This window comes from Schistocerca piceifrons, chromosome 7, assembly GCF_021461385.2.
Source record: "Schistocerca piceifrons isolate TAMUIC-IGC-003096 chromosome 7, iqSchPice1.1, whole genome shotgun sequence".
Classification (NCBI taxonomy): domain Eukaryota; kingdom Metazoa; phylum Arthropoda; class Insecta; order Orthoptera; family Acrididae; genus Schistocerca; species Schistocerca piceifrons.
Window position 1 is genome coordinate 449,099,680 of NC_060144.1, and position 13,175 is coordinate 449,112,854.

At 45.6% G+C, this 13,175-nt stretch overlaps 1 protein-coding gene across 1 annotated transcript in view; it reads left to right on the plus strand.

Moving 5' to 3' along the window:
* Window positions 1–13,175, plus strand: part of LOC124709006 (O-acyltransferase like protein-like) — a 204,737-nt gene that overhangs the window by 178,885 nt on the left and 12,677 nt on the right. Inside the window, exons 9-10 of the mRNA XM_047240639.1 lie at window positions 4,367–4,499; window positions 8,158–8,490. Coding sequence (XP_047096595.1) covers window positions 4,367–4,499; window positions 8,158–8,490 — 466 coding nt within the window. The remainder of the gene's footprint in view (window positions 1–4,366; window positions 4,500–8,157; window positions 8,491–13,175) is intronic.

The following is a 13,175-nucleotide window of genomic DNA, read 5'->3' on the forward strand; positions in this document are numbered from 1 at the left end:
TACAGAGAGAGAGAGAGAGAGAGAGAGAGAGAGAGAGAGAGAGAGAAGAACTGTCGATGACATGCGTCGCTCAGGCCCCCCAGGGCTACTACTGCAGTGGATTATGTCTCTGACAGCAACGCCACCATATTTAATAATGCTTTTCGAGCAGCCACAGGACGTCGTGTTACGACTAAAACTGTGCGCAATAGGCTGCATGATAAGCAACTTCATTCCCGACGCCCATGGCGAGGTCCATCTTTGCAGCCATCGGCCTTCAACCAGACTATCGTCGGAGACGTGTTTGGGGGCAACCCGGTCAGGCTGAACGCCTTAGACACACCGTCCAGCGACTGCAGCAAGATGGATGTTCCCTGATGTTTTGGGTGGTATTATGTGGGGCCGACGAACGCCGCTGGTGGTCATGGAAGGCGCCGTAAGAGCTATACGATACGTGAATGCCATCCTCCGACCGATTGTGCAACCATATCGGCAGCATATTGGTGAGGCATTCGTCTTCATGGACGAATCGTGCACATATTGTGAATGACTTCCTTCAGGATAACAACATCGCTCGACTAGAGTGGCCAGCATGTTCTTCGGACATGAGCCCTATCGAACACGCCTGGGATAGATAGATAGATAGATAAGGGCTGTTTATGGACGACGTGACCCACCAACCATTCTGACGGATCTACGCCGAGTCCCGTTGAGGAGTGGGACAATCTGGACAAACAGTGCCTTGATGAAGTTTGTGGTTAGTATGCCATGACGAATACAGCCATGCATCATTGCAAGAGGACGTGCTACTGGGTATTAGAGGTACAGGTGTGTACAGCAATCTGGACCACTACCTCTGAAGGTCTCGCTGTTTGGTGGTACAACATGCAATGTGTGGTTTTCATGAGCAATAAAAAGGGCGGAAATGATGATTATGTTGATCTCTATTCCAATTTTCTGTACAGGATCCGGAACTCTCGGAACCTAAGTGATGCAAAACTTTCAAGGGAAGCACTTAGCCAATTTTCTCACACGTGCCGGAGAATGTAACGCGGGACAAACTCATCTCTATTAGAAATTTTAACTTGTTACGCATGTAAGAGTTAAATAATTCAACCTCTCAAAAACAGATTATCTTCCTATGAAAGCCAAAGACGGCGAATTGTCTTCTCGAGATGCACTTGAAGTAATCACTATTGAAGTATAAAATGCACTTAAAAAACTAAAAATAAAAAATAAACTGCTGTGGAAGATATGGTAACAATTGAAATACTGTAACTAGGAGGAAACAACCTGCTGGAAGATGAGGATACTATTCACAAATCAACTAACTCTCGAATAATACCAGAAAAATGGAAAAATGCTGAAGTGGTACCGGTCTCCAAAAAGGGCGATAAGAAAAACCACGTGGTCAGTTTATCACATCTTTACAAACTCGCAACTAAAATTGTAACAAACCGCCTCACAAGAGAAATGAGCATAAATCAACCTCCGTTGAGCAAGCTGGATTTCGGAAAGACTTTTTGTCTATGGGTCACGTCCTGACTACCCGTCGTCTTCTTGAGAAAACGACTGTTACGGGGTACTCAGTTGTGCCAAGCCCAGGATTCGAACGCGGGTTCCTGCCCGCTGACAGATTTGTGAATGGGAATTGTGGTTGAGAAGGGAGACGTGCTGGGGTAGTCGGTGCATTTCTGCAAAGCCACTGTGCCTGGGTGGCGTAGTGGATAGCGCATTGACTAGTGAGCAAAAGACCCGGGTCCGAATCCTGGCTTTGGTACAAATTTTCCATTCATTGCTTCAGTTTTCGTACAACTCATAGATATTTGAGGTTTCTGAATCTATATAATTTCATTTGATTAAGGCACTCGTGCCTTGGTTTGCGGGAGAATCCTCCGTTCCGTTCGACACTGAGGTTCTATTGCTACTTCTACACTGTTGGAGAGGTTCTGAAATGCTGTTCAGGTTTAGGGGAGATATCAAGTGGGCTGAGGCGTATATGGGAATTTAGTTCTGTCAGGGAGGCGTGCTAGAGCAGTTCGTTAGTTGTGCATAGCCACTGCGCTGGGGTAGCGTAATGGTTAGCGCATCTGCCCTAGTTAGCAGGAGAACCGTGATCGAATCGCAGACTTGATAGAAATTTTCATTCGTCGCTTCAGACTGCATATAGACATCACCCTGTACAACATCAGGATTCATCTGGCCTTTATAGATTATCGAAAAATTTTCAAGTCCGTGGAGATTTAGGCAATGATAGAGGCCCTTGAAAATGGTAGGATAAATTCAATGTACATAAAGCTTCTGAAATACATCTGTGAATAGGCAACAATTATAAAGTGGATGAAGACCTTGTCACCAGTAAGATTCCAACCGGAAAAGGAGTTCACCATGTCGACATCGTCTCTCCAGAACTGTTCACACTTATATTAAAAAATGTATTCAAATCACTGGACTGTAATAACAGAGGGACAGAAATGAGTGGCTCACATCTGAACCATCTGCGCTTCGCTGAGGGTGCCGTGCTCATAAGTGAAGGTCTGAAAGAACTAAAATGACCCAAGACTCAAAACCTGCCTCTGCAAAGACTGACTTCGAAATGAACATCAATAAAACAAAAATAGTAATCTCACAGAAGCAACCACTTACAGTCGGAAGGCAGTCTGTAAAACAGTTGATGAATACATCTAGCTTGGCCACAAAATTAAGCTAGGAAAAAACGACCAAATCCTGAAATTCCTTGCAGAATAGGACTGAGGTGGGTAGCATTCCAGAAACTGAGATTTATACTGACCAACAAGGATGCCCCAAATGACCCGACGGCTAAGGCTACAACCTACGCTGTGGACACCATGACTCTGAGGCAAATACACAAGGAGCCATTGAGCGACAGATTCTAGACATCAGCCTCAGGCATGCGATTCGATCAGAGGACATTAGAAGGAGAACAAAGGAACAGACTACCTCGAGAGAATTTTAAGACTCAAGTGGAAATGGGTCGGACACGTAGCTCGACAAGATCACAGCAGGTGGATCCTCAGAATTGATCGCAGGGGAGCAATGTACAGTAAGAGAGGCGTTGGAGGATCCAGAAAGGCTGGTAGCTGGAACACGATGGTACCGTGTGGTTCAAAAGCAAAGATGAAACATATGAAGGAGGTCTATATCTAGCAGTGGATTGAGATACGTTGTGGAAGATTGAGTATACATCTATACGAAAAACACAAGACTGGATCAAGTTTTGAGTATAAAACTATAAAGGCAATATTTGACCTTTTAAACGGAAAACACAATCGCATTGCTTTAATTTGGCATGAATGCAATACATAATATTTCTTTTTTGTGCTGATATGTTAAACATTCCAATGGTACTGTTCTTCGGACAAATGCATAATCGGTACGCATGCGACAGGATGCACTGCCGCGTATAAAAACGAGATTTTTCCGTGCCTGATACCTCGGGTTCTATTGGTGATAGACTAGGGACTATTTGTATACCTAACAGAGAATCGTCTTACTGTAACGATCCTGCGGTACAGGGTCGCAATTTGAATAATATACGCTTGTTCCAGCTCAGGCAAATGGAGCAAATCGGTTGGTTCTTTTTGCGTTGGATGTGGTCTACGATGCACCTGAAGGGATTTCTGGAGGCACCTTCTACTTCATCAGCAGTTCCTGAGAAAATCCGAAAAACAGGGTTTTTTTGGAAGCACAACCAAGCCGCGGTTTACAAAACGGATACACACACAAAATGGCTGAAATTTTTATGATATCTTCTTAAGATCAGTTTCTAGAGTGAAGTTGAAAATATTCTTGATATCTTTATCCGTTTCGGAGATACACAGGTTCAAATTTACCCTACTTGTACATGTAAAACACGGACTTGAAATCCGGTGTGAGGCGGAAACGTGCTTTCTGAAATGACGCAGTAAAGAGAAATGTGGTGTAAAGAGTCTCCGTTATCATCAGAAGGGTTCTGGGGAAGATAGACCGAGGCAGCTGCTACCCCACTTTCCAGTCAGTCTTTTAATAAAGAGGAACATATTCGACTTTTTGCCGCTGTTCTTTAAATATGATATTTTGGAAACAATTGTTTGAACAGCTAGAAGCTCTCACAGATGTTTTGTGGACAATTTGTACAGCCTGAAGTTGTCTGACAGAGGCCTGGAAAGCTGAAAGCTTATTCACAACAAAATATAAGATAGATGTTGTTATGGAACTTTGATTCTATGTTTTCTGTTTTTTTTTATGTATGCCTTTGTACAACAAATGTGTCGTTATGTGAACATAACATAAAATGTATAGAATCTAGGAACATATTAACTAGAGGGAATGAGTAGCCTAATCTTGTCATGAAAAGTAAGTAAAGTATCTGCGTTGTATGTTTCAGCGACGCCATGCTGTGGCAGGTGTTCAGCTTGCTGTACACGCCCTCGCACACCCGCGCCGGGCCCTACATCGTTGGTCTGGGACTCGGCTACACACTGCACCGTCTCAAGGGCAAGCAGTTACGCCTCACTGTGGTAAGCCTTGTGGTGTAAGCTATTCAGAGCACCTTAGGCAAACCAGTCACGTAGTGGCGCCCTGGTTCGATTACCGGCAGTGTACTGGGTGTTGTGTGTCCTTCGTCATCACTTTCATCATCATTGACACCCAAGTCGCCGAAGTGGCGTCAACTAAAAATACTTCCAATGTCATACGATCATTTCACTTCATCGAGTCCCTGTTACTGGCGGGATAGCACCACGCGGAAAACAAAATAGACAACACATGCTGACAGGTGAGAGTATTACCGAAACATCACGTTAATAAGTCATGGTTGCAAAATATTAACAAGAATTCTTTGCAGAAGAATGGACAAACTGAAACAAGTCTACCTGGTGGAGGGTCAGTTTCGGTTGCGGAGAAGTGTAGGACCTTGAGAGACAATACTAATCCTACGACTTGTCTTCTGCCGGCAGATTATGGTTACAGTGATCGCTGTATCAAGCAGAAATCTACAGATACTAATATTTGAATGTTGGTCCCTATTGTGGCCGGAACCGAGGTTGGATTCTTCCCAAAAGTCGGTGAGAGGGCCTGAACATGGCGTAGTAAATCGCCGAAACCGGTAGCTAAATAAAATGACAGTTTGTTAATTAGACGGCTAAAAGGTGTTCGATCTGACATTATGTACTGAACAGCCGAGTCTCGTAACCGTCTCTGGAAAGATGGATGTACCCGTACCTCCAGGAGACTGTTGATTTAGAACCTGCCGAGTCCAGTGCCTAGTCTTCGAAGTCTTCCATAAATAAATTAGCTACAGGAGAGGAGAGGGAGTTACCCTTAGCAACTGCACCAATCTGGTCGTAAAATTCAACGTTAAAGTGAAAATAAGATGACAGGAGATTGTGGCAAGTCATATATAGGCCAGACAACATGCACCATTCATGAGAGGTTCTGGGAACACAGCAGATACACACGCTTACTACAACCAGATAAGTCAGCTGTGGCATAACTTTGTATAGATGCGGGTCCTTCGATGAACTACAGTCACACAAAGATTTTAATGTCCAGCTCTCAGTTTTAGGATTCTGTTTTCAAGGAAGTCATAGAAACAAACCGATAACTTAATAAATATATATAATGGTTTTAATTTACATAATACAAGGAATCCGACTCATAATGTAATTAAATTAGAGAAGTCATCAAGGTGTTACCGCCGCCAATCATACAGCTGGCGAGTGTGTAAGTGTAGCTCTTTGCCGTCGACTAGCACCTGTGACCCGAATCCACAGTACTGCTGCTATGGAGTACATAAGGCCGCCCTTGGCACCTTGTCAGTCCTTTGACTAACTGTCAGGATTCCAGAACGTTAAGCGGCCGAAATATTAATTGAAGAAATAGTATTTGAGCGACAGCACGCTCGAAATTTGATGGATTGTTCAATAGGCAGCGAGAAGTTAAAAATGCACAACATTAAATAATTGTACATGTTTATACACTGAAGCGCCAAAGAAACTAGTACACCTGCCTAATATAGTGTCGGCGCCCCGCGAGCACGAAGAAGTGCAGCAAGACGACGTCGCATGGAGTCGACTAATGTCTGAAGTAGTACTGGAAGGAATTGACACCATGAATCCTGCAGGGCTGTCAATAAATTCGCAAGAGTACGAGGGGGTGAAGATCTCTTCTGAACATCATGTTGCAAGACATCCCAGATATGCTCAGTAATGTTCATATATATGGGCAGTTTGGTGGCCAACGAAAGTGTTTAAACTCAGAACAGTGTTCTTGGAGCCAGTCTGTAGCAATTCTGGACGTGTAGGGTGTCGCATTGTCCTAGTGGAATTGCCAAAGTCCGTCGGAATGTACAATGGACAAGGATGGAGCAGGTGATCAGACACGATGCTTACGTATGTGTCACCTGTCAGTCATAAGTAGACGTATCCAGGGTCCCATATCACTCCAACTGCACGCGCCCCACACCATTACAGAGCCTCCACCAGGTTGAACAGTCCGCTGCTGACATGCAGGGTCTATGGATTCGTGAGGTTGTCTCCATACTCGTACACGTCCATCCGCTCGATACAATTTGAAACAACTCATCCGAGCGGGCAACATGTTTCCTATCACCAACAGCCCAATGTCCGTGGTGACAGCCCCAGGCGAGGCGAAAAGCTTTGTGTTGTGCGGTCGTCAAGGATACACGAGTGGGCCTTCGGCTCCAAAGCCCATATCGATGATGTTTCGGTGAATGGTTCGCACGCTGATGCATGTTGATGGCCCAGCACTGAAATCTGCAGCAATTTACGGAAGCGTTGCACTTCTGTCAGGCTGAACGATTCTCTTCAGTCGTCATTGGTCCCCCCGACCTTGCAGGATCTTTTTCCGGCCGCAGCGAGTCGAAGATTTGATGTTCTGCTGGATTTCCTGATATTCACGGTACACTCGCGACATGGGCGGGGGGATTCCTCACGCCATTGCTCCCTCGGAGATGATGTGCCCCATCGCTCGTTCGCCGACTACAACACCACGTTCAAACTCCTTTAAATCTTGATTGCCTGCCGCTGTAGCAGAGCCAGATACTTGTTGTCTTATATAGGCGTTGCCGTTTGCAGCGCTGGTTACATATCTCTGTATTTCAATACGACTGCCTATACCAGTATCTTTGGCGCTTCTGTGTATAAAACCCCCCTATGAACCATGGACCTTGCCGTTGATGGGGAGGCTTGCGTGTCTCAACGATACAGATAGCCGTACCGTAGGTGCGACCACAACGGAGGGGTATCTGTTGAGAGGCCAGACAAACGTGTGATTCCTGAAGAGGGGCAACAGCCTTTTCAGTAGTTGCAGGGGCAGCAGTCTGGATGATTGTCTGATCTGGCCTTGTAACACTAACCAAAACGGCCTTGCTGTGCTGGTACTGCGAACGGCTGAAAGCAAGGGGAAACTACAGCCGTACGTTTTCCCGAGGGCATGGAGCTTTACTGTACGGTTAAATGATGATGGCGTCCTCTTGGGTAAAATATTCCGGAGTTAAAATAGTCCGCCATTCGGATCTCCTCGCCGCCCTCCAATACTAAATTGGTGATCCCTTGATGCCTCAGAATATGTCCTACCAGCGATTAGAGAACCAGATAACATATCACACAATCTCAAATTAGTATAAATGCACCTAGAGCCGGAAGTGAACTCGAATAATGCGAAATTCTACGTACCCGCTGCAATTCCGGTCTGTTACACAGTCTCGAATGAAGACACTTGCCATAGGTGTGATTATAGTGTTGCCGGATCGCCTTGATTTGACATCCATTTTCTGTCAAAAATATGCTCGGAAATTTTTGTAATGTTAGTTTGCAGGGTGCCCGATAGTTGGCACAACTTATGTTTTGTTTTTGTAGGAACAATGTAAGCCACTGGGCTGTAGAGTCTGATGTTCATTGCAAGGTGTACATACCAAAAGCTGGAACATTTTAAATTTTACTTGAGCATGTCTGCTCTAAAGTTTGACTTGCCTTCTCGCAATGTGACTTTATGTAATTCTTTATGTATGTATGTATGTATGTAATGTAGATTGCTGTAGGATTCGGGCGCACGCGTCACGCGTGTGTGTTTCATTGTTGATGGTATTTTAGTACCGCAACCAATATGTTGTGAGAACCTGGCTGTCGCTGAACCTGGCACTTGTCTGCCGCACAGTGGCAGGAGGTGGCGCTGTGGGCGGCGAGCGGCGCGGTGTGGGTGTTGGCGGTGCCGAGCGCGCTGCCGCTGTACGGGCGGTGGCCGGCGGTGCCGCAGCCGTGGTCTGCGCTGTACGCGGGCCTGCAGCGGCCGCTGTGGTCGCTCGCTCTCGGCTGGATGCTGCTCGCCTGCTGCAAGGGCCGCGCGCGCCCCCTGCAGTGGCTGCTCGGGCTGCCGCTCTTCCGGCCGCTCAGCGCCCTCGTCTACTGCGTCTACCTCACGCACTACGCGCTCCTCATCTACGTCGACGGCAGCGTGCGCACCGCCGGATTCCTGTCCGACTTCGGAACGGTAAGGGCAGATGCTAAGTACACACTATACCGAGGGTCTGAATAAACTACTCTATCTGGTCAGCTACAACCTATAAAGAGTGCTCTACTTGCCTAAGAAGTTTACTGAATGTGTAGGCGGAACACTGTACGGACACACTCCCAACTCGCTTTATTTGTTCATGAGACCCAGAAAATATTAGATACAGGCTCCCAGGTAGATGCTATTTTTCTTGACTTCCGGAAGGCGTTCGATACAGTTCCCCACTGTCGCCTGATAAAGTAAGAGCCTACGGAATATCAGACCAGCTGTGTGGCTGGATTGAAGAGTTTTTAGCAAACAGAACACAGCATGTTGTTATCAATGGAGAGACGTCTACAGACGTTAAAGTAACCTCTGGCGTGCCACAGGGGAGTGTTATGGGACCATTGCTTTTCACAATATATATAAATGACCTAGTAGATAGTGTCGGAAGTTCCATGCGGCTTTTCGCGGATGATGCTGTAGTATACAGAGAAGTTGCAGCATTAGAAAATTGCAGCGAAATGCAGGAAGATCTGCAGCGGATAGGCACTTGGTGCAGGGAGTGGCAACTGACCCTTAACATAGACAAATGTAATGTTTTGCGAATACATAGAAAGAAGGATCCTTTATTGTATGATTATATGATAGCGGAACAAACACTGGTAGCAGTTACTTCTGTAAAATATCTGGGAGTATGCGTGCGGAACGATTTGAAGTGGAATGATCATATAAAATTAATTGTTGGTAAGGCGGGTACCAGGTTGAGATTCATTGGGAGAGTCCTTAGAAAATGTAGTCCATCAACAAAGGAGGTGGCTTACAAAACACTGGTTCGACCTATACTTGAGTATTGCTCATCAGTGTGGGATCCGTACCAGATCGGTCTGACGGAGGAGATAGAGAAGATCCAAAGAAGAGCGGCGCGTTTCGTCACAGGGTTATTTGGTAACCGTGATAGCGTTACGGAGATGTTTAATAAACTCAAGTGGCAGACTCTGCAAGAGAGGCGCTCTGCATCGCGGTGTAGCTTGCTGTCCAGGTTTCGAGAGGGTGCGTTTCTGGATGAGGTATCGAATATATTGCTTCCCCCTACTTATACCTCCCGAGGAGATCACGAATGTAAAATTAGAGAGATTAGAGCGCGCACGGAGGCTTTCAGACAGTCGTTCTTCCCGCGAACCATATGCGACTGGAACAGGAAAGGGAGGTAATGACAGTGGCACGTAAAGTGCCCTCCGCCACACACCGTTGGGTGGCTTGCGGAGTATCAATGTAGATGTAGATGTATGTGTTTGACCACTGGATGCCACAAGAGGCGGACCTGCCAGTATAAAAGAGTCGAAGTGTGTTGTCATTAGAAAAGCAGAATGGGTCTGAAAGGAGAGCTTAGTGACTTCGAAAGTGGAAAACGCGAATGATCGTGTACGACTAAGCAAAGACCAGGCAGAGCTCATGTCCTCATAGACAGGGACCATCGAGCATTGCCTAGGGTCGGGGACGGCGGGTGTAAAAAAAAAGTCACATGAAACCAGCGGAAGCAATCGGTCGTGAATCCCAATGTGCTTTCAGCAGCCCAGTTAGCACAATCACTGTGCGTAGTATAACGGATCTTTTATGTTGGGATAAGTTTATTTTATTTTTTGCTAGATGTTTTCGTTAAATAGCTGAATAAATTGTAATTAGGAATAATTTAACTAAGCAAAGTAGAGAAGATAATGTCAAAGATATGTTCATTGGGCGGACATTATCGTAATGTAACGTCATTGCGTTGTTCGGTTGTTAAACCAAGTCGTTGGTGTTCCGTTCTGCTGTTCGGTCGTGCGCGTGTCTGAAAGGAATTAATTCCGGGACTATAATAAACTTTCACATAATAGTTACGATTCGATGTTCCGACAAAAGGAGTTAACGTCAGTGTTAATTTTAATTGTGGGCGACAGGATTAGTTTTGACAGATACGTGAAAACGGACGTAACGAAAGTTGTTCGCATATCATCCTTGAACGTGACTTTTTATTTAATTAACGATTGCGGGCTCATTAAAAGCTATTATCTCATGATTAGGATCAATCCCTCTTTCCTCCTAGATAGTGATCATTCATTAACATTTACGTCATAAGAAAAAGGATTATTAATAAGTGATGTTAAATGACAATTACGTGTTATTCCGTTAGTGTGGAACCGACGTAATATCTCTGAAATGACATTGATATATAATTTATGTTAAATACTGAACTGAGATAGGAAGTAAATTGAAATTAGTGATCATTTGATACTGAGACTATAGAAGCAGAAGCGCTTAAGGTTTCTCTTCTCTAAAATGGCAAAATAGGTACGAACTTCAACTCAATAGTCGACATTATGTATTGCAAAGATATTAGCGTTCATACTTATTTTGGCGACGCACTGTTAAACAAAGGAACGTTCAGTCTCTGTACGAGTAATAAAATTAAATCTAAAAAACATAATTAATAACGGCGAACCCCGCTTTAACAAACTGTATTGCGTGTCGTCATCGGGCAATAACTGCTCAACCCTGGAGACTTGTGAGGTGAAATTAGAAGTCGGGCATATACACTGCTGGCCACCGTAAATGCAACACCCAGAAGGAAGCATCCGAATCAAGTGAAATTTACACCATGGGTTTGCAGCGATGAGATATGCAACTGATTAGAATTTCAGCGCAGACGCACATCACGCGCGCCTGTGGCGCCACCTCATAGCGCCATTTAAGGCTTGGCGATTTCGACGAGTGTACGTTCGGCACGTGTGTTTACCTTGTGGTTGTTTCACAAGACGATCAGTTATGCCTCGTAGACAACAGCGAACATCGTTTGATCAAGTATCCGAGTTCGACAGAGGAAGGATAGTGGCTTACCGAGATTGTGGATTATCACACAGAGAAATCGCTAGTCGTGTTGGACGAAACCAAACAACTGTAATGCGGATATGTGACCGTTGGATACAGGAGGGTACGACGGACCGACGTGATCGATCGCATTCACCTCGGTGCACCACTGCACGTGCTGATAGGCAAATTGTGCGCATGGCAGTGACGGATCGCTCAGTGACATCTCGAACCATAGCACAGCACAACGCGTCTGTAACGCATCATCCAGTGTCTGCGCGTACCATTTGACGCCGTTTACAGCAGAGTGGTCTGTCCGCAAGACGTCCATTGCTTCGTCTACCATTGACGCAGAACCACAGACGTCTCCGTCGCCAATGGTGTGATGACAGACGGATGTGGACGCCAGAATGGAATGACGTTGTCTTTACTGACGAGGCACGCTTCTGTCTGCAGCACCACGATGGTCGGATTCGAGTGTGGAGACACCGTGGAGAGAGGATGCTGGACTGCTGCATTATGCACCACCACACTGGTCTTGCACCGGGTATTATGGTATGGGGCGGTATTCGATATAACTCTCGCACGCCTCTAGTACGCATTGCCGGTACTTTAAATAGCCGGCGCTACATATCAGAGGTGCTGGAGCCAGTTGTCCTTCCTTACCTTCAGGGCTCGGCCACAGCCATATTTCAACAGGATAATGCGCGACCACACGTGGCACGCATTGTCCAAAGGTTCTTCGTCAATAACCAGATTGAAGTGCTTCCCCGGCCGGCTCGCTCTCCCGATCTTTCGCCGATAGAAAACGTGTGGTCCATGGTTGCTCAACGAGTGACCCAGATTACATCCCCAGCTGCCACACCACATGATCTTTGGCAACGTGTGAAAGCTGCTTGGGCTGCTGTACCCCAGGAACACATCCAACGTCTCTTTGACTCAATGCCGAGACGTGTGGCAGCGGTGATCTCCAACAATGGCGGCTACTCTGGCTACTGATTCTGGGAGGAACTACATGTCACAGACGTCTGTAAACATAATCATTTGATACTTGGTCAACATGTTATCTACAAAATAAATTTTGTTGTGCTACCTCTTGTCTTTCTTGGTGTTGCATTTACGGTGGCCAGCAGCGTAAAACAAATTTCAAAATCCATTCAAGCTACAGTGGAGTCGGCACAACACGACGTGGGCAGTTATAGTAGGGAGTTTAAAAGAATCAGGAACAATGCCCTAGCAGCTCCTCAAAGATATATTTCTGTGCAATGTTGCAGTGCCTGTGTTGTTCACAAGTACGATCCAATGTTTCTTCGGACAGACATGCACGCTCGAAGGAACACTACATCGTATTTCTGAAGAAAACATGCTTTGCAATATCGTATTTTACCCTCGACGCCAGGGAAGCGACTTTTAATTAAAATCGCTCCCCTGTTCGGGAATATACACAACGGATGTAATAGTGCATGCTGTACACGTATGCTCGAAATTTTTGTCTGGTCGTGAGTCGTGCTCGGATAGCCTAATGGCAAGGCGGTAGCTCGCAATGAGCGGGAAATTCGGTTTCGAGTCCCGGTCGACCACAAATTTTCATTGTCGTCATTCCACTATACAGCTGAAGGTAGTCCACATTCGCAACTGCGAGTACATTTCCTGTAAAATATTTCAGTAGTCAATAATAAGCGATGCGTGAGGTGATATCATGAGCGACGACAGTGAATAATTGATGACTAGAAAAAGATTGATTGCCAGTGATGAACGACGATATGACTGCAGAACATTACCTGTATCGTGCGTAGCACCGACAGCGAAGTATGGATGATGATGATGATGATGATGAT